This window comes from Siniperca chuatsi, linkage group LG13 (genome assembly GCF_020085105.1).
Source record: "Siniperca chuatsi isolate FFG_IHB_CAS linkage group LG13, ASM2008510v1, whole genome shotgun sequence".
Classification (NCBI taxonomy): domain Eukaryota; kingdom Metazoa; phylum Chordata; class Actinopteri; order Centrarchiformes; family Sinipercidae; genus Siniperca; species Siniperca chuatsi.
Genome location: NC_058054.1, coordinates 1,801,706 through 1,829,213, shown reverse-complemented (window position 1 = coordinate 1,829,213; position 27,508 = coordinate 1,801,706). Strand labels below are relative to the sequence as shown.

Below are 27,508 nucleotides of genomic sequence, written 5' to 3'. Positions count from 1 at the left end.
CGGGGTTTGAGAACGTTTATTTTGTTAAATTTAAAATTAAAAAATCTGTAGAAAAACATGTTTAACAACAGCAGAATTGGAAAAAAGTGTAGTTTTGGTTCCACATTGTGTTTAATGGACCTTTTTAAGAACTGTGTGTTGGTACCAGCATTAAAGAGACGACAGCAGGACGACTACATCGTTGTTGTTGGCTGTCTGGTGGACGAAATAAGGCTGTGGGACAGACAGGAACGGAAGAAGTGGCGCTGATATTGTTATTGATTATAGATTAGTGTGAACAGACACAAAGCACGTTGAACCACTTCGTAGGTTTCCGTTCTCCGCTGTTCTTCTGCTTTAAACGATTGGCTGTCCTGCTCCGTAGAGAGGCGGCAGTGAAACGACGGTTGCTGCTGTGTCGCCCTCGCTGTCCTGAGCAGAGCCCAAACTTGGTTCCAGGAACTAAACAGTGGAAACAAAAGCAAAACCTGTGACAATCGATACGTCTTAGCTTACGTTAAAAGAGTAGCTTAACACAGCAGAAAATCTGGTCTTTGTTGACCGTTTACCTTCTCACCTTGCTGCAGTGACAGGTGGACTCCAGGACCCTGTGACATCACTGTTGGGTGTGGTTACAGGTGCAGCACTTCTGACCGCTCTTTCAACCAGCGAGGGCAGTAAAACTCAGCTTTTCAGCCTGGCGTTAAGGCTGTGTGTGGGTTTATGTCACCGATGTGTGCCTGGGTACTTTAAAGACAAAGGAAAGGAGGAGGCTTGAATAGATTATCTTGTGAGTTAATTGTTTTTAATTTAACGCAACCGCTGGCAGAGAGAAAGACGATCAAGAAGGGCTTAGTTGTCGCAGGCAGCTGTCGCCTCACCGACAAACAAAGTTAAAACTGATTAAAGTTTGAGTCTAGCGCCCAAGTTAGTTCTCTCTGTGCTGCATCACTGCCTCTGATCATGTGTAGAGCCGAATGGTACAAACACTGCACTGACTTATTTGTCATCCAGAGCTTGTCTGCATGACCTGTCTGTCATCTTCACTAAAACATGACCTCTGCTGACCTTTGACCTTCTGTCCATCTTCGACCTCAGGGTTGAGAAGAAGGAGAGAGCGAGATTAAAGACGGTGAAGTTCAACGCAAAGTCTCGAGACAGAGGGGTGAGTGTTTCATTTCTGCTCCGCTGCAGCAGCAGTGTTTGGTAGACGTAGTGCAGGAAGTAACCAAACGTTCTCATCCACGTTATTCCAAGTCCCATGATGCCTTTCACTGAACCGGCTTCTACAAGTACCTGTCTCACCTTAAACGGGAAGGATGGATAACGCACAGTAGCATATTTAGCTCCTTTATTATTTCCTTGGTCACCAAAAGCGAAGCGAGTATCGTAAGTACTTGATTAGTAATAAGGTCGGGACAGGAGGTGGAATACAACCGTGTTTATCCAGAAGGAGCCAAGTCAGTTGTTTTGGTTTTGTCTGAAACTGCACCATCACTGACCCTTTCTGATTCTGGTTTATGTTCTTCACGCTGCCACAAATGTATTTCCGCTTGATTGACAGTGCAGCTGCAAACTTGTTCCGTAACATTTTAGCTAACTCTAAGCTAACTTAGTTCATTACCTCAGTGAAAGGAATAACCAGAAGTCGTGCCCATAATTCACACAAGATATCGCGGGACTTTAAATAACGTGGATTCTTTGTTGTAGCAAAATCCTGAAGTTTTTTTTTAGGAAATCTGTCATTTAGTCTCATCTGTATCTGAACGCTCTCTAAGCTACGTTTAAAACAACTTCTGTAGTGACTGATTGAATTTATTTTGCATGATTTTAGTCTTTCTACAGTTAGAATTTCTCTCCATGTTTTATAAATCCCACATCTGTCAGACTGTATGCAGATGAGCCGCAGCCACCTACTAATGAGTGTTTGACTAATGTTTGAAACCAGCTGGCCAGTTAACAGCATGTTGTTGTTGATCTCTGAGGTGTTTTCTTCTTCACCACTCAAACGTCTCAGCAGCCAAACCGCAGCAGCGCCTCCCCAGCACCTTTTTAAACCGTGTGTCGCTTTAACACGCGTTGCCGAAACGCGCCGCCCGCCAACCCGCCCTCTAACACACCAGACTGATGGGGGGAGGGGAAAAACAACATGCATGACCCCCCACCTCGATCCCGCTCTCCTTCCTCATACAGAGAGAAACGCTTGACATTGATGTCTGACTGTCTGCTGCTCACACAAACCTTCCTCCTCCTCTTCCTCCTCACCACTCACCTCTCTCTCACCCCCCCCCTCTCTCTCCTGCTGGATAACATGGAAGTGCAGCATGTGATCTAATGATGTCAGTAGTCCCGCCTCCTGCTGATGAATACTGCAGAGCAAAAGTTTAAAGCTCCGTAAAGTGTTGGTTTGGCTTTTTGGTGAATTTAATGTCATCAGAAAAGCTCAAGAGAAGTCAGAGCAGTCAGAATCTATTTCAGGCCGCACTAATCAATATTTTTTTTATAAACAATAGGTCAAATGATAAGTCTTTGGTAGTTGTGAACCCACAGAAACGTCACCATCTCTGCAGCTTTTTGGCCTCTTTTGGCTCCTAGTTTTGCAGCACATTTCCTGTCTGGTTCAGTCTGTGTTTCCAGCAGCCGCTGTTTTCTGATTAAGCCGCTGAACTCGAGCCGCTCAGCAGCAAACAGCAGGCAGAGAGCAGCTGCTGAACATAGCGGAGCATCTAGCAGCTAAAGAGCCAGATGTTTCCCTCAGCAGCTGCTGGAGACCAAACACAGAGCTGACGGAGAGAAGACCGGACTGACGTCCATCAGGAGACACAGACACGCCTCCTGATGAAGCGTCACGTGACTCTGACACGCCTCCTGATGAAGCGTCATGTCGCTCCGTAGCTGCTGGATTCAACATGTTAGCCACAAATACTTTATAAGCTGATAATATGTCAAACATGTTTGTGATGCCCAGCTCGTCGTGGAGTTTTGTCCCCAAGTGGCCAAAACCAAAAGTGATTGATACAACTTTAAATCTAAAAAAGGAAGATTTGAGTGCATTTAAGTTTACGCCAGTGCCAGTAAGGCAATAAGTCCTTTTTTTGAAGTTAACTTCAGCAAAAGCTATCCCACAATCCTCCCTGACTGTGGTCTCAATACGCCATTATTCACGTCAGACAGACTTTATTTCAATTAGGCCGTACAACAGATGACATTAACATGACGAACCCTGCAGTCACTGGACTCTCACTAGCCTTGACTTCAGATTTTCAAACGAGGTAAAACTTTGCAGCCACCAAACTCTGGATACATTTTAGATGGAGAAAAGTCTGCTGATGAGTAACATTTGCTGATTGATCTGAACTGGATGAATCACATTTCTGTAGATGTTTCCCAGAACTTACATTTCTGACATGACTGACTTCGTCTCTGAGTATAAAGAACCCAAAACCTGCTTAGAATTGCTATGTGGTCTGAAATTAGGACACAACTTGTGTTAACTTGGATTCATATTTTTTGCACCACTGCATCGTGAACACGCATCATCCATGTGACCTTTGACCTGCACTCTTTGACTGAAATGTGTCTGGCGATTTAGCAGAAATCCAGATGTTTTACCAGGTGTTCTTTGATTTTAATCATCGCACAAAGACATGCACTGGATAGTTTTATGGATGGTGCATCACCTATTCAAAGTGAAAAATCTGTGTTCATGTAAACATCGTCGGCGCTCCGTCAGGGTTGGGAGTTTCATTCCCACCAGTCGTAACTCCTCTCGGTGCCGACGAGCTTTGATAGAAACGCCAGAGAAAATCAGCTGATCTGAACCCAGTTGAACGTCGTCCGTCAGCTTGTAGCCGCTGCGTCTCTGCATGTTGTCTGCATGTTCAGTTTCTCCTCATCCTGCTTTTATCTGCTGCCTTCACTGTCACTGTGTTAAACTCAGCCTCGGAAACACTGACAGGACCACATCACTCAGAACAAAAAAGGACTTCCAGGTTCAGTTTATATGCAGATGATACAAAATATTAGTAAAAACAGGATGGACAGTTAATGCGCTCACTATGCTCATACTCAAAGGCAGCTATTAATTAAACAGAGTTACCTCTGGTATAGTGAGCTGCTTTGAATAAAAGTGTCCACAGAAGGACAGATATATTTTAATATATATATTTCTGTCGTGGGGCCAAGTATGGTTCAACATTATCAGTACAGGTGCAAATAAAGTACCTGCGTTTTAGTACAGAAACCAAAACAAAATGATACTTTTGGATATCAAATGCTGAAAATTAACATACAAAAAAACCCGTTAAAATAGCTGAAAACACTTTCTCTGTTTAACAACTGTACTGCTCTCATTCAAAGATTAATTCCTGGGTCTTGTACGTTGCCTTTTTGTGGAGTGTGGTAAAGTTTCTGTCAATAAAACTCAACACTTCCTGCAGATGTTTCAAATTAAAAGCCTGTTGGGACTGGAAAGGATTATGCCCTTGGTCCTGTAGAGTAGAAGCAACTGGAAATAATTAGTGAGTAAAAACAGTTTTGTTGTTAACCAGAGAAAGCGTGGTGAGCGTGACATGACTCTTGCTTTGTGGTGTGGAAATAAACATTATACTGACTTTATCAAGACAACAGGTAAACATGGAGGAAGTGATGAGTTTGCATCAACTGCAAATTAAAACCGAAGCAGAGAACTGAAATATAACCTTTGACAAATATAACTGAGATTCGATGCCGGTTCTACTCTCAAGTCGGCATCAGACACGCACACGTTTTCCTTAGCGTTCATTATTTCATCCTTGTTTACCGTAAACACAGTTATGATGAGATCACTTCTTTCAACAGCTGTATTAGTTTCATGTTTTGGAGGCTTTGTTGAGGTTGTTAACTTCTGAATTTATTATTATTTAATATCCACATGTTTAGTTTCACTGTTTAATGAGTTTTAGTTTTTTAAATTTGCCTGTTAGCCGGCCAGCCACAGACTCAGACAAAAAGCGTCTCATTCTGTCCAAACCGACATCAGACTCCCCCATCTCCCCCCTCTTCCTCCTCTTTTTTTATTCCATCACCCCTCCTCCTCCTCCTCCTCCTCCTCCTCTTCCTCCTCAGCAGTCTCTCAATGACAAGCGTAAAAAGAACCTCTTTTCCCGAAAGTTTCCGTTCTACAAGAGCAAAGAGGCGAGCGAGCAGGAGACCAGCGATGTCGACCGTAAGTACCAGCACGACTGGGGAGGCGGGGTTGGCGGTCTGTCTGAGAGATGATTGGTTGGCGACAGGAAGAGAGGTCAGCTGGTGGCGGCGCGCTGCAAACGCACTGGTTGTCATGGCAACAGGGCCTGGCTTTTTAAATTTTTTTTTAAAAATGCACCAGTGAACTGTTTAAAAACTGCTTCATTGGTTCAAATTGTTGCGGCCCCTTAAAGTTTTCAGGAATCTGTGAAAACATTTCAGCTGTGAAGGCAGAATGTCCGATCTTCCTCAAATCTGCCCTCCTCCTCCTCCTCCTCGGAGCCAAAATGGCCGCCCTGTAGCCCCGCTGACCGGCTGCGTTCCCTCTGCTCTCTCTGTCTGTCGCTGAAACTCAGTAACTTTGTGTTTCTTGTGGTTGTTTTCTCCTCGTTGTTCACTCGGCTCTGATGACCTCAGGACAACAGTGACGACATGCTGTCCAAAGGCCACAGTAAGTGTGTGTGTCCCCCCCCCCCCGACCCCGACCCCGACCCCGAAAACTCCCATCAGCCTCCTGGTCTCCACCAGGATCCTTGTTCAGCCAACACTGCCACAGATTGTCAGTGTTTGAGAAGATGACAAGCAGTTTAAATCCGATACGTAAAATAAAAATAAAGAGCCTTTTAGCTGTTGGAAGCTCATTTACAGGAAAACAAACTAAACCAAATGAAGTGAATGAAGAACAAATGAGTTAAGAGTGATAAGAATAAATATACTAATGGTTAGTCACATTTTTTACTTAGTATCTCGAATTTTTTTTATTTAAAAAGTCATAATTGTGACTTATCATCTTATTATTTGAACGTAAAAAGTCCCAGTCATTGTTGACTCACGAGTGGTTTTGTTTTTGTAACCTAACTTTGATCTATTGTTTTCTTGTCTCTGTGTTTGAACATAAGAATCAGTATCACCGGTACATTGACTTGACGTTTACGTATGTTTACTTGCCGTTATTTAGTTTAATAAAGTCCAGATTTTTTCATACTGTAATTGGGAACGGATCAAGCAGAAAAACAGCTGCAAATTTAGGAAAATTTGTGGCAATTATAATTTGTACAGCAACTTTCAAAATAAGGTAAAAACTAATTCAAAGAATAAAATGAGCAATAAAGAAACAAAAGGAGCTAAAGAGATTTAAAATAGCAGAACTAAAATGAAAAACAGGAAATAAACCCCAGAAATTAAGAATTGCAATAAAATAAACACCCAAAATGTGCAGTTGCATGTTCTCCAAAGCTTAAAAAGACTTTATTTAATGCTAAAGAAATAAAAGCTTTACTGAAGCCTTTAAAATTCACTTTTGTTTTTTTGAAATTCCCTTTATTTTGGGATATACAAAGGGCCATACAGACAATGCAATCATTGTAATTAGACTTAGAATCCTTATCCATCCAAGCGTATGGTGAAACACGCGTAACCGAAGATAATAACTGAGTAACGATAAAATAAATAAGGACTACAGGTATAGACTCCAGAAGAAGTCATTGAAGCAACAGCTGACGTCTTCTCGGGTTACGTTTTGTTCGTCGCAGCCCAATAAATCCAACAAACCAAAGAAAGGGTTGGGCTTTATTGGCGTTGGGAAACGGATGTTAACATTAACAACGCACGTGTAAAATAAAAACATACGTAAACAGAAGAATTGTGGTATTAAAATACTATACAGATAATTTAGACGGGATAATAAGAAATTGTAGGCTTGCAGTTAAAATACAAAAAGTGAAAACTAAACACTGCAACATTTATGTGTGTGTCATTCACTGTCCCAGTGTACGTAGTCGCCAAAATCAAACAGAATTGATGTTGTTTAAGCTTCGAAATGCTGCTGTCTTCTTTACTGGGACACTTAATAATATGTAGACATATTTAGACAGCGTTTATTTCACAATATTTACTCTAAAAAAATAAAAAATAAAGTGTTAAAACAGCAAACATCTGCTTCTGTGATAAAAGCTGGTGGTGAAGTTGGTTCCTGATGGCCACGTAGCCTTCCCCCCTTCCTCCTCCTCCTCCTCCTCCTCCTCTTCACCACCGACCAGGCGAGGATGCTGCAGACTGGAGCTCCATCTCTACTCTGTCACAACACTCTCATAGAAAAATCACACATTCATCAGTCTCTCACTCCTCCACCTACAGCCTCGTCCCCTCACCGCTCAGGTGCACCTGGAAACTCCTGGATCCACCTGGAAACTCCTGGAACTCTGTGGAGGTTTTACTTTTACGTTTCAGGAGAAAAAAGGCTGAATGTCCAGGAAGTAAACATTCAGAGTTCATGCAGCTCAGCATCAGACGTCAGTTCTCTCTGAGGCCGCCACTGATTCAACTACATGTGCTTTTTAGAAGTTAAAGCGATCAATTTCTGATCAGAAATGAATAACAGTGAGGTTTACTCAACTCAGATACAGTATGTATATATTTTCAGTTGATGATATTCCAATTTAAAATACTGGAATAGCATCTGAGATTTGATATTGGACATAATTTGCAGGTTGTTCACAGTTTAAATGTTTTTACTTTACAACAATTGTTGGGCTTTGTTCTTAAAACACATTTTACTCTTTGAGCCTTTCGTAAGTTTCAGTGAACAACAGAAGTCGTTTTATTTTGTAGGAACGATTTCTGGTGATTGTTTTGCTGTTTACAAAGTAAAACACAATCGGTGGTTCTCCTCGTGCGAGCTAAATGTTTTGCAGGATAAAACTACTTAATGCGTTAAAATTCACAAGCGTTGAATACTTTTAAGGTTGAATTGAAATGAATTCTGTTCAGTAACGAACTGAAACTGCCTGCGCAATGTTTTCTTGTTCACAGTTATTATTATTGTGAACTATTTTGCTCCACATGAAATCAAATAAACCAGAGAACAAGAAAGCAGTTTGGCACTTTTCCTTGTTTTCTGGTTTGTATTTAAAGAAACATTCAATGTTTTTGTTCATCAACTTTTAGTGGAATCACATCATGTTTTCGTTTCACATAATTCTGTTGTTTAAATGAACGTTTTATTATTACTTTATTACTTATATTAACGGTTATTTTCATTATCGGTTAATTTACCAGTTCTTTTTTAGATTAATTGTTTGGTCTTTTAAAATGTCAGCAAATTGTGAAAAATTTCCAGCTTCCCAGCTTCCCAGAACCAAACAGACAGTGCAGAACCCAAAGATAAAGAGAACCACAAAATAGTCAAAGTTACTTCAACGATTAATCAATAATCAAAATTGCCGCTGATTAATTTTCTGTCAGTCGACTGAGGTGCTGCAGCTCTGGTTTTACCTGAAGAGCTGATGTGATGGCTAACAGTGAAACAGTGGATTGAACATGAATTTTACATGTGACTGCAGACAACAGGCTTATTGTTTTATCACTTTTCAATATTACTAAATATTCTTTCAAATATCACAAGTGTGATTCGCCCGGGCCTGTTTTCAGGGACACAGTGGGATGTGTAATAGTTACTACATATGGACATAATGACGCAGTGATTACGTTTTGGCGTATAGTCATGGAAGAGTTTTGGACAGTTTTGGATAATGTTTGGTCCCGTCAGTCCTGAAGGTTTATTCTGTGTTTTGAATATTTGTGTTACTGTGATTCTTCTGCTGCTGTTGGACCTGAGCACCTTGAGTCCTCTGTTTTAATATTGTGGCTCTGGGCAAAGCATCATGGGAAAGCGATGCTCCCTGCTGACCCGGTGTGTCCTGTGTTTTGTTGTGATTCCAGAACATGTGACCTCTAACGCCAGCGATAGTGAAAGTAGCTACCGTAAGTGTGCCTCTCTGCCGTCGCCGCTGCCTGCTCCGCTCGATGATTTACAGGAAACACTAACAATCGCCCTGGCCTCCGACTGAACCTGCTAACCGCTAACTCCCTCACTGATGTCATTAATGAGCACAAACGGCTGATTGGCCAATAACAGCATGACCTCACACACGCAGTTCATCTCCCCGCTAACGACCCTGAGCGCTGCCTGACAGCACGAGCGTCTGTCCAGGCTGTTTGCATTAACGCTGCTGACCGCTGCATGGATGTGTTGGTTTGTAGAAATCAGAGAGTGTAGAGTGCTGTTTCAAATGTGTATGTTGAATATTAACAGACACAGCACAGACCTGAAACCAGCTCATACCAATATAGATTTGAGATTTCCACGAGTACTTTATACTCAGTAAGCCATTCCTTAGGTTACATGTTCAGTGGCAATAGCACTAACTGCAGCTAACTGAGTGCGCTCCCGTCCAGCTGTTATTCACACTTTCAGTTTGTAAAAAGAAAAAACTGAGTGGAAACACCAAAAATCCAAGAAGGAAGTTTATGAAGTGAAGAGCTGAGAGCATCAGCTGTGTGTGGAGCGATGAGGAGGCTGGAGCCTTCCTCACATGGACACATAAAGCCGACAGAAACGTCATGTTTCCCATCGTCTGAGCTTTTAACGACGTCGCCTCGCTGCGTCCTCTTCTTCTGCGCTGCTTTAACGGCAGCGGCCGGAGGATCAGCTCCACCAGCTGTTCACCTCCATCAGCCAATGAGCAGCAGCGGGCGGAGACGAGCGGCGAGTCACGTCTTCTTTTGCTGATTTTCTGGGAATTCAGATAAAATTTTTTCTGCATTTGGATGGAAACTTGACTTGTAACAGCTCCTAATGATGAATGATCCGCCTATCTGTTAGTCCATACAAGATCAGCTTCACCTTTATCTGATAACTCAGGTAAATCATGTTATAGTGCTGCTGTCTCTACAAGCCAGGGAGGTTTTTATCTGTTGTCACTAAAAAGGTCAAAATGTTTCTCCGAACCCTTGGGGATTTGAACCAGCGCCCTTTTAGCAGTGTTTTGCTTTAATTCATCTAATACTGAGCGCTGCTCTCTGTCTGTCTTCCTGCTTCCCACCTGTGGAGAAAACCTCCAGAGCTCATTTGTCGTGATTCAGTAAATAAGGCCTTAACTCACCTTTATGTTCAACCTGCCGTCGGCTTTGCATTCTCTGAAATCAGGTTTCTGCAGCAGAAATGTAGCTGTGTTACTAGTTTCTCTGGAAAAAAAACAAACCAGGTTTGTTGTTTACGTGAATTTAGGAACCTGCCACAATCTGAGGATAATAAGAAAAGTTTTTATGTCTAGAAACACAGATTGATTTATTTTTTTACATTAAATCATACAGGAATCACAATACTCACTCAGCACAGTAACTAACTCGTGACGTCCTCACTTCATCCCTCCTCCTCCCAGCCTTCATCCTTCACTCTGATCCCTTCAGTTAAACTCCCGTTGATGCTGCTGGCTGAGTTCAACCCTCTTCTTCGTACTGACCGTCCTGTGTTTGTGTCTGCAGGTGGGCAGGAGGAGTACGTGCTGTCGTATGAACCCGTCAGTCAGCAGGAAGGTGAGACCGGCTGACCTCTCAGCCCAGAGCAGGAAACCTCACTCCCTGTCCGTTCCTTCATCTCGTCTGACGCTTTGAAACTGCTCTGAGTAACTTAAGACTCATTCAGGGTGTCCAAAACTTCTGTTTGTGTGGGGAGAAGTTTATATTCTACGGTTAAACCCAAATTAAACGTGATTTTATAACATTTCAGTAAAATAAAGCCGCCTTAGAGTGCGGGGAAGGCTTTGAAACAGCATTTAGATTTTCATAGCGGGAGATAAAGGTAAGTGAAGACAAACGGGCTCAGCAGGTTTCAACGAAACGCTGTGGCAGAATCAGAAAATCAGCATCATATGGCAAAAGAAACATAAGATAAGAAAGTATTAGAATTATCATAGTAATATAAATGACATATTATTAAAGAAGGAAAATTTAATTAAAATAAAGGACATAAGAAATAATGAGTGAATCAAAAGATTTTCTTTTAAAAAGATCGTTTTCAGCACAAAAGTACTTCAGTAATTTATATTATATTTGTAAAATCCTGGTTTCCAGCCGTGTTTTTGTTCACGGGTTGAGTTCTGGAGGGTCGATGTACCTGAACACTGTCATCGAAAGGACCGAGCAGACTTTAATCTAGTCAGATAGAACAGGCGCATTATCTTGTGTCAGTTAGATGTAACACAGCAGTGGATGGGCCGTGATACTTTCTCAGCACCGACTGGATTGTTTCTGTCGTTCACTTTAATTTGGAAAAATCAGTCTCATACAAATTCAAAGTGCTACACAGTTACACACACACACAACACACACACTGTATACATACAAACTGAACTGCTGTCTAATAGCTGTATGCATTCAGGCTCACTCTTCTGGTGTCGTTTGTGGCGTCTCCTGATTAACTTTGCACACAAGTTAACACACGTTAACATGGTGGTGATGCCTCAGTGTTTTACAGCAAATCATACACTGATGTTGACCACAAACAGGCGCAGCTTATTTTATATGAACAGTAAATCCCTCAGAAGAAGCTTTTCCTTGCTGAGCAAAGTAGAAATCAGTTGTCTGAGCCACAGTCATGTTTCATCCGCTGAAAGCTGAGGTGATTCAAAAAGGAAACTCGACAGTTTCAGGTGAGTCAGATTCCTGTGTTCATGTTAAGGTAAGAGTTCAGCCCCATCACTTCCTGTTTCCGTCCTCTCTGACAGTGAACTACACCCGTCCCGTCATCATCCTCGGCCCCATGAAGGACCGGATCAACGACGACCTGATCTCCGAGTTCCCCGACAAATTCGGATCCTGCGTCCCACGTAAGTCCACTCAGATATACGGCTTTGACAACATGTCGGGTCGTATTCTCAGTCAGACATCAGCTGATTAAAATCGCACTGATCAGGACGTTCTTCTTGGAGTCCGAGTGGAAACGTGTTTCCCCCTCCCCTCTCTCAGATACGACCCGGCCGAAGCGGGACTACGAGGTGGACGGCAGAGATTATCACTTTGTGGTGTCCAGAGAGCAGATGGAGAAGGACATCCAGGACCACAGGTTCATCGAGGCGGGACAGTACAACAACCACCTGTATGGAACCAGCGTACAGTCGGTCCGAGAGGTGGCTGAGAAGGTACCGACCCCTGCTCGCCGCCGAGACTGTGACAGAACCTTTCCCAGGAGCCACTCAGGAACTTTACCTGCATCTCAACCAGAGAAATCAGGGACTACATTTGGCTTCTGACCGCAAACTAATCCCTGCCTCGGGAACTATCAGCACTGAGCGTCAAACGCACGTCTCGCGTCCAGTATTCAGTCACACACGCAGTTAGGTGTATTTAGACTTTAGACGGTTTGTTTTTACTCTGCAGTGACATGCAGAGATCCTGTGTCCGCTGTCGACGAGCTGCTGACTGTTTGATAGTTATTTATCTGTTTTACAACACAGCCGCCATGAAACAAAAGAAGTCTGTCATCGCTCTTTTTACACCAGACAACAGCAATTTTTACCATCAGTAAACATTATTAGAAACGTGGGGCTCTCGTCCACTGAAATATTTATTTCAGTTTCAGTGTTTTGTGTTTGTTAGATAATTTGTGGTGAAGACGCAGACGGGAAACACGGGGAGGGAGAAGAAGGGTATGAGATCCCACAGCGGTCCCTGGCTGGATTGGAACCGGGGACTTTGCGGTTATCTGGTGCATCTCAGGCCGTGTCCACGCGTATGCGGATCACTTTGAAAACGGATGTTTTCCTCTACGTCTTGGCGTCTCGTCCACACGCGATCGGAGTGTCATCATCTTGCTTTATAAAATGAGCATGCGCCTGAAACGACAACAATGGCGGACTGGCGGCCTCAGCACCTTGGGCCATAAAGTGTGTTAAATATATAAAAGGTGAAGAAATAGATGTCAAATAACTATAAAGAAATAAATAACTAGCTACTGCTGTTTGTGTTTTTACCGCCAAAGGAGCATTTGCTCACCGCGCACGCTCAGAATGTTCTTCTCTGGTATTTGACGTGTCGTTGACGTAGACGTTATCGCCACCTACAGGCCCGGCGTGCTTATTTGAGCTTGTTTGCGTTCTCGTGTGGACGGATATATGAAATATCCATGACCAATCAGTGACGTTCAGCACTGCAAACTCCGCCCCTGTGGATGGCTGAGGAACTAAATGTGTAGTCCCTGGTTCCTCTGCTGGAAACACAGGTAAGGTTCTCGAGTTCCTGAAATGGCTCCTGGGTTCCTGCGGAGAAAATGAGCGATTATGAGCTGAAACCAGATTTCTTTAGTTTCTTCAGTAGCAGGTTTTATTTTTTCTAAAAAAACAAAACAAAAAAAAAAAAGGCCTCAGAGTGAATAATGAAGAGTGCAGATTTCTTTCTTTTAACAAAATATTCTGGCTTTTTCAGAAAAAAAAATAGTTATCTTCTCATTATAAAGACTACAAATGTTCCTGTTTTCATTCTAACAGCGACTCCATTTTAAACTGAAATAAATGAAACAAACCTACTGTCTGAAACATGAGTAAGTTAACACAGAAATGTTTGATACTGATAAACACGTTAGTCTTCCTCTTCTTCTTCTGTTGTTTTCAGGGTAAACACTGTATCCTGGACGTGTCGGGGAACGCCATCAAGAGACTGCAGCTGGCTCAGCTTCACCCCATCGCCATCTTCATCAAACCCAAATCTGTGGAGAACATCATGTGAGTCAAACATCATCTACAGTAAAAACCAGGAGTCATTAGTTTCTTCGTTGGTGTTGCTCCTTCAGCAGTCAGTTTTACTTTTCGTGCCTCTACCTGAAACATGTAACGTGGCTGCTGACGGTAAACTGAAAGGAGTGAACGTGGTCTCGGTGTGGTCTTTGGTCCTGCAGGGAGATGAACAAGCGTCTGACGGAGGAGCAGGGCAGGAAAACCTTCGACAGAGCCACCAAGCTGGAGCAGGAGTTCACGGAGCATTTCACAGGTGAGGCAGCGCCCCCTGCAGCCCGCCAACCAAACGCTGCTCTCATGTACGAGACGCCAAACACAACCTTATGTTCCCGATGATTTATAGGTTAGCAGCTAAACTTTGGGCTTAAAGGAACTCCTAAAACTACAATGTCTCCTTTTTACATTTCTGTTCCTACACCTGTTCAATAAACAACATGTGAATCAGACACACACACACACACACACACATATATATATAGTTTCTGCAAAAGTAAAATAATTAATAAGTAGCTCTACAGATGCTTCTCTTTGTCTGCACAATTCCATCAAATGGAAATATTCTAGATGTTTTTTATTATCATTTTAGACATTAGACACACTTTCCCAATCTATCTTTTATCTTTTTAAACTTTGGGATCTCTTCTAGAATTTAAAATACTTTTCTTTGGGTTTAAAACTTTGTACAACAAGACAGTTCTCCAAAATGTGAAAAGGATGTTCCTTTAAGAGGCTCCAGTTTTCCCACATTTAAAGGATCATTCTGGTGTTTTTCTATATTTTTCTTGCTCTCAACAAACTCACCTGTGCATCAACAACAGTCTGTCGCTCCGTCTCTCAGCGCCGTCTCACTTCCTGTCTGCGGCTCTCAGCTCCGAGCCCATTGGTTCCTGCTGAAGACGTAAATCTTTAAAAACACCTCGCAGATACTCAAACAGGAGGAAATAGTGCATTCATTGGGGACGCAGCTGGGGGGAAAGAAAAATCTAGAATATCGTCAGACTTTTCATCATTAACTCTGGTTTCTTTCTGGTGCTTTCAGCCATCGTTCAGGGCGACACTCTGGAGGAGATCTACGATCAGGTGAAGCAGATCATCGAGGAGCAGTCGGGTCCGTTCATCTGGGTTCAGTCCAAGGAGAAGTTATGAGGATCAAAACACTGTCTGCTCCATTGCTCCTCTTTAGATTCACTTTGTTTTATTTTGAAAAGAAAAGTCGACCTGCAGGCGGCAGCCTCACCCCCTCCTCACCCCGATCAACGTCACGACACGCCGGCTGACCAGAGTGATGGTTTGTTTGTTTTGTTTTAGCCTGATAAGACTATTGTTGGGTTTCCTGACCAGCAGAGTAAAGCACACAGGAAGTATGATGACATCACACTCAACACGGTACAGCTCCTTAATGTTTAAGGGAGGAGAACTAAAGAGGAGGAGGAGAAGAAGAAGACGTGTCCATGAAAGTGGCGAGAAGAAACGTACGAAGCAGATTTTATCTTTAGTTTTTTTGTTTGTTTGTGGGTTTTTCTCCTTTTTTTTTTTTTTTGTCTTGTAAGGTGAGCGTCGACGGACGGACGGAGTTTCAGTCTCAGGCAGCGTCTTTCGGTCCGGAGGAAGGCGGAGACACAAAAAGCAAAACTTTGCACGTTTGAGCTTTAACAGCATGTCATTTAATACCCCGTTTATTTCCCATCAGCCCCTTCACCTCAGCGTCTGACGTCACAGCTTTTCCTCTTCTGTTTTGCTCATTTCATCACTTCTCGTGTTTGTTTTTTTTACACTTGAGTCGATTCACGTTTAGTAAAAATGTTTTGCTCCTCGCTGCTGCAGGATGTTTGTCAGGACTCTGCAGGGTTCCTGCTCTGCTGCTAGGGGGCGCCGTGGAGCTTCATACGGACGTCTGTGTGTCTTTAAAGATTACATTTCATTCAACACGATCAGCTTGTTTTCTCTTAATGAATTATGATTTTATTGCTGAACATTTAGCATTTTAGACATTTAGCTTGACCCCCGTTTGATGAGGTCAAAGGTCACAGCATTAATTATTCCACTTACACTGCAAAAACATCTCGATCTCCTCAAGTCATTCTGTCTATCAACGAGTGATTTCCACGAACAAGAAGGGAGAATATTTCAGCCCGTTCGTGACTCGTATCAAGACTTTTACAAATCAGAGTCTGTATCTCGAAACGAGAAAGAGTTCAGCGCTAGTCACGAGGAAAAACGTGATTTTTAGAAAATACTTAAAACAAGTGTAATCGCATTTTTCAGAAGGACACTGCATTCACCAAAGAAAGAAACAATACTGGAGACATTTACCTCGTAATTATTGCTTAATAAGAGCCCTCTCATAATCCCGAGAAAACATTTATAGTTACGAGAAACCTATCCTAATTACAAGAAAATTCAGTTACCAGAATATGGTCTTTACAAGAACATTGAGGTTGTTTTCTTGAAATGGTCGATTAAACAGATAAAAGTATATGAATAAACAAAGAATTTCAAGAAAACTCTGCTATAATTAAGAGAAAACTACTTAATAATTAGGAGAAAGTCTTCACAGGAAAATGATCTTCTAATCACAAGAAAACTTCTTGAATTCTGAGAAAATTATTTCAGAGTTAGAAGTATTTCATAATTACGAAAAAACGTAATATCACTTAATATGGGAAAATGCATAATTACGGAAACTGATCAAGATTTGATCTAATTATGAAATATCGTGTCGGGTTTTTTTGTTTTGTTTTTCTTGAAATAGATTCAGATTTTGTGTCTTTTTTAAAGACGGGACGACCGGATGAGACGAGATGTTTTACACATCAGCTGATTTTAAACTTTTAAATACACTTTTACTGAACAGATTTTATTCTCATCGGTGTGTTTGGGGTCACGCGGTTCGGAGCGGCGCCCTCTACGCCGCGAGTCCGAACCCCGTCAGACGTCCGTCAGTGTCTTACCATGAAAACGATGTCGACCGTGTGATGTGAGTCGTGAACCTGCAGACGAGCTGCCGCCTCCAGGTGTCCGCAGGTGTGTCCCAAACACGCAGACGATTATTGTACAATGAGATTTTGACAGATATTTAACCCTCGGTAAACTGCCTATTTTGTTATAATAAAAGTCTATATTGAACTTTACTTAAGCACTACTACTACTACGGGAATTATTTTCTTTGCATTGTTAATCATATATGAATAGAAAAGTATAAAGATATTTGAATATGAATATATATTTTTTCTTTTTCTTTGATCACCTCCTCTGTCTTTTAATTTTCTTTTTTAAGCATAATAAAAACTTAACAAGAAAACAGGAAGTGCTCTCTTCTTCTTCTTTAGGATCCCCAGTAGAAACCAGCAGAAGCACAGGCTGTTGTTTCTGGAGGCCACCACACATACACTCATACACATTTCTACAACACCGCTCAACTCATCAGACGTTAAGCCAAACACAAAATTGTACAAATAAATAGTAATTCTTTATAAACATAAATCCTTAAATGATATATTTATCCATCCTGCGCTTTCACACATTTAATTCCAAGAAAATAGGGTATTAAAATACATTTATCGCTCTCTGCACAGGGGGATTTCTACTTTAACCCGGGTTTACATTTGATTTCTTACGCATTTTTCCTAGTTTACACACACACACAATTCAATTATGGCTCCTGAAATATTTGGAGATGCTGTTTGAACAAAATGTTTTCTTGATTCATACTTGTTTTCGTAGCATGAACCTTCTTTCTGTTGCATTTTGTGTTTGATACTTTGCGTTGAGTGAACAGAGAGGGACCTAACATATTAATATATCTTTGATAAATTCAGTCAAACACGTACTGCTGACACGATCACCGAAGCATAGCTGGATCTCTGACAGACTGTCAGGCTTCTTAAACTGACACAGTCCTTCCCATCAGTTTGTTTAGACCCTGATCATTTATGATCCAAGGTTACACCCACAAGTTTTGTCTCCTGTTCTTGTTCAGTGGGTTTATTGTTTCTATTTATTTCAGTGTTGGTCCAGCTTTTAACTGATACCTTGATCCTACTCTAATAGACTTTATTTTACCAACATTGAGCGCCACTTTGTTGCTTGATCCCTCAGGTGTCGAAGCTGCGGAGAATCTGAATCTGATGGTCGGCCGCTTGTTCGAACAGAAACCAAGTCGCAGATCCTCAAGATCTTTAGAGCCGATAACGATCACAGACTTAAACTTTAACGCCACTTCTGTCTCAACTTGTTGGACTCCTTTCCAAAATCCTAATTTACTGTATGGTCCAACATAGGCTCTACTTCTGAGAACACACACAGCTCTGGTTACAAACCAGTGTTAGTTTTCCAGTCCAACAAGATTAAACCAGTAGCACAACTCCAGTACATCATGCTGTGTTGTTTGGCTTTCCATCGGGGGGGGGGGGGGGTCAGGTTTCTTTGTATAAAAATTATAAATGCTCTGACCATCAGGGCCAGTTTGGGGTACAGTGTGTTACTCAAGGACGCTTCAACATGTGGTTGTGAGCTGAGAATCGAACCATCAACCTTGTTGTTAGTGGACAACCCACTGGTACCTGCTGAGCCACAGCCGCCCCCAATATACAGTCATCATCAGTCATGTGACTTATTAATCGCCTTAAATACAAAGTATCCAGATTAACATTAAAATCACCTTTTTACAAAATACAATGAGATATATATAAAAAATCAGTAAAATACGGTGTTTTTTACTCGGATTTCTTGCAGTGTGTCAGTGTTTTTGAATATTCTTGATCTTTTCACAAACTTGAGTCTCAGCCTCCCTTTGTTTTGTTTTTAGTTTCCAAAAACATGAATCAAATCAAAATTTGGCTTGATGATATAATTAGGGTATACAGTGGTGTGAAACAGTGTTTCCCCCTTCCTGATTTCTTATTTTTTTGCATGTTTGTCACACTTAAATGTTTCAGATCAAACAAATTTAAATATTAGTCAAAGATAACACAAGTAAACACAAAATGCAGTTTTTAAATGAAGGTTGTTATTTTTAAGGGAAAACAAAATCCAAACCTGCATGGCCCTGTGTGAAAAAGTGATTGCCCCCTAAACCTAATAACTGGTTGCTCCACCCTTAGCAGCAACAACTGCAATCAAACATTTGCAATAACTTGCAGTGAGTCTTTTACAGCGCTGTGGAGGAGTTTTGGCCCACTCATCTTTGCAGAATTGTTGTAATTCAGCCACATTGGAGGGTTTTCGAGCATGAACTGCCTTTTTAAGGTCATGCCACAGCATCTCAGTAGGATTCAGGTCAGGACTTTGACTAGGCCACTCCAAAGTCTTCATTTTGTTGGAATTGAGTTTTTATCCAGTCTTGTTTTAAATTATGATAGAATTCTTCTTTGTGGTGTTAATATCATGTTGATGACTCTTCTAATGCTCTCACTGCTGATTTTTTAAACATTACTAACTCTTTCAACTTTCAACAACATGTGTCTGGCCAAACTTAACTTAGTCTGGGCATGAAAACTCCATCTGTGGAAATCGGGGACATGTTTGTATCCAATCACTTGTGCATTGTTTTTAACTGTGAATTACAGGCTGCTAGTACTGAGTTATCCCATCCATTAGAACTACCTGTGTTCTTCGACCTTAGACTTCATAGCTCCTCTGAAAAATAGACCAAACCCAAAGACTAGAAACCAGCCATGGTTAAGAAATCAGGTCTCCAGGTCTACTTTGTGAAAGAGTTGTTACTCCTTTAGAAAATCCAGAAATATCACCGGACAACGTGGTGACATTTAAACGGCGTCCCCCGTCATGCAACTCGAGGCCCATAAAACACTCTCCTCACCTGCTCCTGTATTAATATTAGTAGCAGTAGTAGTAGTAGTAGTAGAAGCCTTGTGTGTGAGTCAGTGTGTACCTGCAGACACTAGAGGGCAGCAGTGTGAAGGATCTGTTCTACACAGTAACAGCAGTACAGTAGTTGGAGCAGTATTATTAGTAGCAGTAGTAGTAGTATCAGGTAGTTAGCAGTAGTAGTAGTATCAGGTGGAGACGCAGTGTGTTGTTGCAGACTCTAGAGGGCAGCAGTGTGACAATTATAATCCTGACAGCAGCAGCACAGAACAGATAGAAGTACTGTCATATAAACTGTAGTACGAGGTGATAACTACAGCTTTAAAGTGACGGCTTGAGTGTAAAAAACATCTTGGATCAACATAAAGATCATTCACAATATATTATGTAAAATGTTCTGTAATAATATCAAATATTATGTAATAAATAGGAGAGAGTTAGTTTTGGTTTCGCTCAGTCAGGACATGTGGTTGTGTCCTGAAAACATGTAGATACAGGTACAGCTTATCTTTATATCAGCTCTATATGGAAAAGAGAAATATAAATATATATAAAATATATATGAATTATAAATATATACATATAAAAGGAAAAATACAGCTGGTGACTTGTATATTTAAGTTTAGTGCAGCTTAGGAGTCAAATGTTAAACCCTTTCTTTCAATATTTATGAATAAATATTCAGTTTTTTCAAAATGAGCTGCAGATTGTTTTTATTTTGTAATATTAGAATTACAATTGAATATTATAGGCCTATACAAATTAAAATGTTGCTATTTGAATTACAAGCAAGTATCGATAATAATGAAACTGAACTTACACACAAACGTGATTTTATTTTTCTGTATCAAAGCATGTGGACCTGAACTTTAAATTATACCCAGACATTCAGCAGGAAAATACTGACATTTTATTGAAAATATTTAATATACAGAAATATTCACATTTAAGACATAGAATAAAATCATTTTAACAGTCCGATATATAGAATCATATATTATTTGATAATATTTGAAGCGTAAAAACATATCAAATGATTTTATTCTATGTCTTAAATATTTATATTGTCAAACTAAAATGTATCAGACAAATAATAAGTGTACAAACAGTGATGTGTCGGTGATGTGCAGCAGCAGACAGGATGCAGTCCTCCATCTCTATGGTAACCGTGCGCTGCCTGTTGCTCCTCGGCTCCGCCTCCTCTCCCCTTTGAAACCACACGACAGCTTCAGCTGAGCTGCCAATCGGCAGCAGCGGCCTTATCTGTCCGCCGCAGGGGCTGATGGGAGGTCTGAGGACCTGTTAGAAACCACGTGGCCCTCGTCTGATCTCGCAGCTCGTCCTTGTTTGGCCTCGGCTGCATCAGAGCGCCACTTCTCCCCAGGTTCACCAGAGGAAACGCCACTGCACACAATGCTTTCCCTCCCAGCTGCTGCTCTGTGCTGTCTGTGTTCAGGTGAGTGTTTCCAGCCAATCAGGAGCCAGCAAACTCAACCTGTAACAAACACTGTCACACTGACCTTCATCCATCTGTCTGTTTCTCTACAGCGCTGGTTGCCATGGCAGCAGAGCTGATTCAGGATGATTTAACATTGACCAGGAGAGTTGGTGAAGCTGTCTCCTTCAGCTGTGGAGGAACTGACCAGTGTTATGACAGTTATGTATTCTGGTACCAGAAGAAAGACACAGAAACATTCACATGGATTCTTGTTATGGATAGTGATTGTGAAGTTCATTCAGACTACAATTACAGACACAATCATCCTCAGATAAATGATTTCTCAGCTGTGAATAAACAGAACGGCTGTGAGTTGGAGATCAAGAAAGTTAAACTCTCTCATTCAGCCTCCTACTACTGCTCCTGTTGGAAGTATGACGCCCACAGTGAGAAATGATCCCTGCAGCCTGAACAAAAACCAACAGATGTCAAACAGTGTTTGTGACAGGAAGAGAGCAGCAAACCACAGCCCAGGTTCACATATTTCACCTCCATCTCAGCCAGAGTCACAAACATACTGAACTGAGGGATTTATTTCATATTAGATTTATTTATATTTCCATCAGATATTCCAGCAGCTTCACTGTTGTTCCACATAGTGAGGACAAACTAGCAGCACAGAAGCACAATGATGAAACAAAGTCAAGAGAAAACAAGAACTCACAATACTAATCTGCTCTTAATGAAAACTCTTCCAGCAGCACTTGTTGTTTAACACCTTTCAGCAGATTTCACCAGATCATTTCACTTTATTACATTTTAAGAGACAAATCTTGGACACATGTCAGGTCAGGATGTTGTCCTTCTAGCAGCGGGTTATTAGGACGCTGGTTTCGTTGCCAGATTTCCAGAAATGTCCTGTGGATGTTTCTGGTTCCCAGAGGATGAATCCTAACATTTATGGTGACCTCCTGACCTTTCCTCTAGCGCCACCATCAGGACAAAAGTTTCTCTAGACCAACACTTCAGCGTCTTGAAAGTTAATGTCTTGACTTTTAATAAACTTACTGAAAACTTTAAGGCTCCCGGAGAATGAAACACTTTGTGACATTTAAAGCTGCACAAATCAATATTTTCATATGAACAAAGGCTGAAATGACTTTGTGGAATGGAGGCGGACTGGTCGTTGGGAGGACCAGGAGGTTTCCCAGCAGCTGTTACACAAACTGATGCAATGAACAAACAAAGGTAACATGTTAATGCAGGTATAGTGTTAACCATGTTCACCATCTTAGTTTAGCGTGTTAGCATGCTAATGTAACCACTCCCTCTGCGCCCCCCGCCTGCAGGAATCTCTCTACGCCCCCTGGGACTCTGCGCTGTGTTTCTGATGTGTGGTGGGGTGTCGTGGGGAGGAAAGGAAGCATCGGACGCAGGGTTCTGGATCGGGGTTGAGACCTGGTAGCACTTTATTGGCTAACAACAACAGCTCTCGTCTCTGCTGCTCAGGGCCGGCTCCACAGTTATTGATATGATATTTCAGTATCGATCTAGCTTACTACGATGCCAAGTGGCTCATGCCAGCCAGAAAGCTAATGCGCAAGGTAACCATGACGATGGAACTCTCTGTTTGATTGGCCACGTGCCTCAGTTACGACTTTACGTCCAAACTAGTTGCCCATGTAATTGTGGTGCGACCAGTTTTAGTACCTTACAGACTAACTAGCCGTTACTAAGCCTCGAGTGTCGACTTTCCACCCTGACTTAGGAGAGAACTTACACACAGCTGGTGCAACCCAGTGCAGAACCCTGTTTTTATGGATACAGCGTTAGCCATTATCACTGATACTGGTCAGCCAAACTTCAGCACAATGCCTTACGTTCTAGGAAGGAGCAGTTATTTAGAGAGCTACTGGCCAAAGTCAAAACTGGACTCTGAGTAAACGTTAGGTTCTGCGTTACAGTTTGGAAATTATTGGTGACGTATGAAGCTGCTGTTAAACTGAAGAACCCCTTTAGGCTACAACTGCATTAAACGTCAATCCAACAACACGAGGGAACGACATCACGGCCACCGAGCCCTTATGTCAGAACCAGCAGTAAATTCCATCTGTACAGACAGATGTTGCAGCCTGTGCATACCGCTGATTATCAGTTATTAATATACGCCGGCCTTCCTCTGTGCAGCCTCGCTACAACTAAGGCTACAAAAATGAAATAACTGCCACACAACAGCAGAATAAAACATCACCAAAGCGATAACACAGAGACGTGTGAACAAGAAAAACTCCACAGCGGCTGCAGCCACAAACACATATTAAAGAGACACACAGTTTCTACACACCGCTCACACACAACGCTACGTTGCTATGCAACACAGAGGTTGTTCATGTCCCTGTCTGTAGTTGTTGTACTCACCTGTCTGAACGTCAGTCTGTGAGCCTTGTGCGCCGCAAAGTCCTCCACAATCTGCTCTAAGTTCTTCTACTTTGCTTGATCATCCTCAGTGCACATTATAACCAGTCCACTCAGTCTGTCTGTCCCACTGTAACCAGTCCACTCAGCCTGTCTGTCCCACACCAGCAGCTTCTTCTCTGTTGCTGAGCGGCCAGCGCCCACCAGAAGGTGGCGCTCTAGACGACCGCCTGTATGGCCTATGCCTTTAGCCGGCACTGCTGCTGCTGTTCACCACAGTGGCTCCTGTCTCCATAACGGGGTAGTGCAAAGTCAACTGTTTTTACAAAAATATATTCAAGAGCAATAAAAAGTAATAAATCTTACAGTGAAAATAATAAATATGTTAAAATTAAGATTTCTGTAAATGTAAATTAAACTCTTAGCATATGATTTACTGCTGTGAGCATAAAAATAATTTGTCAAATGAAATATTTGTTAAACAAAAGAGCTGAAGCTTCATCCTGTGGTAGTCTGCCACCTTATCCTTAGTTCTGATATTTCAAGATGATAGCCCCGTCAACGCTGCTGACCTTACGGAGTCTGGACATAACAGTCAATAGCGTGAGCCTGGACAACACGTATATTCACAGGTGTGGAACATAGTCCAGCTCTGTGTTCTCTGTTGTTTTCCCCCTTCCTGATGCGTCCCCAACTTGTCCTTGGATGTGTGTGTTTGTGTGTATGTGTGTGTATGTCACCTGGTCTGGCTCCGTGGGTTCCCCACCTGCTGCTGATCACCGGCTCACCTGTCTTCAATCACTCATCAGTCTCCACAGTTAAATACCAGGCTCTCCCACAACACCCACGCCAGATCGTCCACTTGTACGACCACTATGACAAGGCTCCTGAAACTTTCTAGCTAGGTACCATTGCTAAGTGTGTTTTGTTACCTCATTGTAATCCTGTTTTTGCTCTGCCACAGGATTATCCTGTGCCGGTGATCGCAGTTTCCTCTGCTTCTGTCTGGATTCCTGTCTGCCTGCCTGCTTCTCCAGTTACTCACCTTGCTTATCCCCACCAACCTCTCCACGGTGCCAGACCCTTGGGATCCGACCTGCTCCGTGCTCGTGATCATGCTGACGGTCAGTCTCCACACTCCACCACCAAACTCCACTTCATGGTCAACCCCGGTCCACACTGCACCACCTGTCCCTCGTCTCACGGACCTGTCTGCCTGTTCAGATCCACGCCGCCAGACCTACTTCAGTCTCCACTCCCAAATTACCGCTTCCTTCCCTGAATCTTCGAGGACGACACACAAGGCCCCCTCCGAAGATCTTCCCCCTTCCCTGTATACCATTACACCAGAATAAAGAGTGACTTACTTCCACTACTTCTCGTGTGTTGTGCATCTGTGGGTTCAAACTAAGATCGTACATTACGACACATCCTGCACTATTTCCACAGAATAAACGCTCGACCGGTACACAGCAAGCAGCCGAAATTACAGGCAATATTTCAGGACAAAACACGAGTGCTTATTAATCAAACCCACGCCAAAGTGCAGCTTCATGTCTTAATAAACATAAAGAATGAACAGATGAACTGGATGGGTGGTTTTAGTTCTGCTATTTCATGATGATGTAAGCCGCCATCAACACTGCTGACCTTACGGAGTCTGGACATAACAGTCAATAGCGTGAACCTGGACAACACGTATATTCACAGGTGTGGAACATAGTCCAGCTCTAAATTCAGTTTTATGATACACAGAGATTCTGGACCCAAAAGCACGACTGACACAGAGAGAGATGAAGTGATGAGTTTCAGTTTTTTGTAAAAGCGAAGAGACACCAGGTGTGTAGAAGGAACCAGCGGGAGCCGGTGGACTGGCCGATGACAGCAGGCTGAGGTGGAGAACCCGTGGTAAGCAGTTGCTGGAGGAGCCGGTGAAGAGTTGGAGGCAGGTGTCCGTTGACGGGGTGAGCCTGGACACAGGAATTCAGAAAGTTAGTCAGGGGTTCAGAAAAACAAGTAAGACAATCTTTCAATGAACACTAGTCAGCGGCCGAAGCGTGGTACATGTAGCACAAACAATATAGCAGCATTTAAGTTAAGGTATATGAGGGGACAGTGGAATCAGCGGAGGGCAGAGTTCAGTAGGAAGACAGCTCTGGGGAAAAAAGCTGTTTCTCAGTCTGCTGGTCCTTGTCCGGAGGCACCTGAGGCGCCTGCAGGAAGGCAGGGGAGAAAACAGTCTCTGGGCGGGGTGAGAGGAGTCCTTAAGAATGCTGCGGGCTCGACGCAGACAGCGTTTCCTCTGGATATCCTCAATGGCTGGAAGTGGAGCCCTGTGATGCGCTGGGCAGTTTTCACCACCGCGCTCCAGTGCCCAGCAGAGCAGTTCCCATACCAGACTGTGACACAGTTGGTTAGGATGCTGTCTACTGTGCAGCGATAGAAGTTTACCAGGATAGCTGAGGACTGCCTTGAAGCTGGAGACACGCTCAACAGCCATCCTGTTAATGTGGATGGGGTCATGTGTGCCTCCTCTCTCCTTCCTGAAGTCCACGATGAGCTCCTTTGTCTTGGAGGTGTTAAGGAGCAAGTTATTGTCTGAGCACCATGTGGCCAGGTGCTGGACCTCCTCCTGTAGGCAGTCTCATCGTTGTTGCTGATGAGCCCAATCACCGTGGTATCGTCTGCAAACTTGATGATGGCGTTAGATCCATGCAAAAGCAAATTAAAAAACATCTACATTAATTTGACAACACATGTGCTGCAAATACACATGACACAACCAAATACAGAAACACGCTGCAAACACAAGACGACAACGGAAGTGTTTCCAGAGGACACTAAAAAGGTTTGTGACTCATGAAGTCGAATCCATTTCATCCGTTCATTGTTTTCCTGTTGTTTTGTTTTGTACTGTTTCTACACTTTGCACAGTCTGATCTACAGTATTTGTCATTACAATGCTTGGCCTTCTGTAGCCTATACCTTCGGATATTTCAGGTCTAACAATGCCTATATGATTACCATGCAGGCTACAGGTTGTCTGTCAACACTGGAGGCGGGATAGTGAAGGTTAATATCTGTCATAAACACTAAATCTCCTCATAAATCATTAAAATTACTGATAGAATTCTACTTTATCGCTCTGCAAGATCTCGCGAGACTCATGCAGAGTTTTTTGCAGTGTGTTTCTGTATTTGGAGCGTGTTTTCTAAATGCTGTGTATGTGTTGTCAAATTAATGAAGATCTATATTATAGATAGACTGTAAACATATATGAAGAATATGAATCAGGGAGGACATCGAGCAACTTCCAGGTGCCACAAAACAGACAGAAAGTCCGAATGTCATCAGTTCTGCAGGTATTTGGTCATGAACCAAAGTACTGGACAGATTAAAGTTTGACCTGTCAGAGGGTCACCAAAGATATTACAGTTCATCCTGAGGGGAACATGAATGTCTGAACCAAATTAAATGGTAATCCATCCAGTAGCTGAGATATTTCAGTCTGAACCTAAAACATCGACCTGCTGGTGGCGCTAGATAAAGAGTCAGAATCAACAAAGTGAATTAATGAAGTTAATCCTCTGGGGACCGAGAATGTCTTAACAAAATTTCATGTCAATCCATCCATCCATTCTTTGGTCCAGGTCCAGTCCATCTGTACTAAAGCAGTGGACCGACAGACATTAGCATCCATAGAGCAGCACTGCTAGTGTGTCTAAAGAGACAATAAAAGAAGAGACAGTCATGTTGATATGAACATCAGAGAAACACATCATGGAGCTGAAATATGATCCTGGTTCATAATTTCGACTCGTTCACCTCAGCTGACACATTCAGCAGCAGACAGGTTTTTGTATCAGTCTGTTTCACTGTGACTACGACATCTTTGGCTCTGGAACTAAATTGTATGTAACAGGTAAGAATAAACATTCATTTTCCTTCAGTTGTTTTATTGAACAAGTTGAAAATGTGTTTTAATGAGTTTCTGCTGCTTCAGGCTTTACATGTTAGTTTTTTTATAATTAGCAGAGAATTCTTGCAGCCA

General features: G+C 42.3%; 1 protein-coding gene across 28 annotated transcripts in view; it reads left to right on the top strand.

Moving 5' to 3' along the window:
• dlg1b (discs large MAGUK scaffold protein 1b) overlaps positions 1-16,906 on the top strand; it is a 127,303-nt gene extending 110,397 nt beyond the window's left edge. For 16 of the 28 annotated variants that reach the window (XM_044219715.1, XM_044219711.1, XM_044219707.1 and 13 more), the window contains 9 exons: positions 1,078-1,144; positions 5,086-5,185; positions 8,926-8,967; positions 10,531-10,581; positions 11,772-11,873; positions 12,013-12,185; positions 13,654-13,763; positions 13,937-14,028; positions 14,815-16,906. In XM_044219715.1, the coding sequence (XP_044075650.1) occupies positions 1,078-1,144; positions 5,086-5,185; positions 8,926-8,967; positions 10,531-10,581; positions 11,772-11,873; positions 12,013-12,185; positions 13,654-13,763; positions 13,937-14,028; positions 14,815-14,921 (844 nt within the window). In that variant the 3' untranslated portion in view covers positions 14,922-16,906. Of the gene's footprint in view, positions 1-1,077; positions 1,145-5,085; positions 5,186-5,622; positions 5,657-8,925; positions 8,968-10,530; positions 10,582-11,771; positions 11,874-12,012; positions 12,186-13,653; positions 13,764-13,936; positions 14,029-14,814 lie in introns of all 28 variants that reach the window. The other 12 variants (XM_044219716.1, XM_044219712.1, XM_044219697.1 and 9 more) reach the window with 5 other exon arrangements.
• Positions 16,907-27,508: the final 10,602 nt, after the last annotated feature.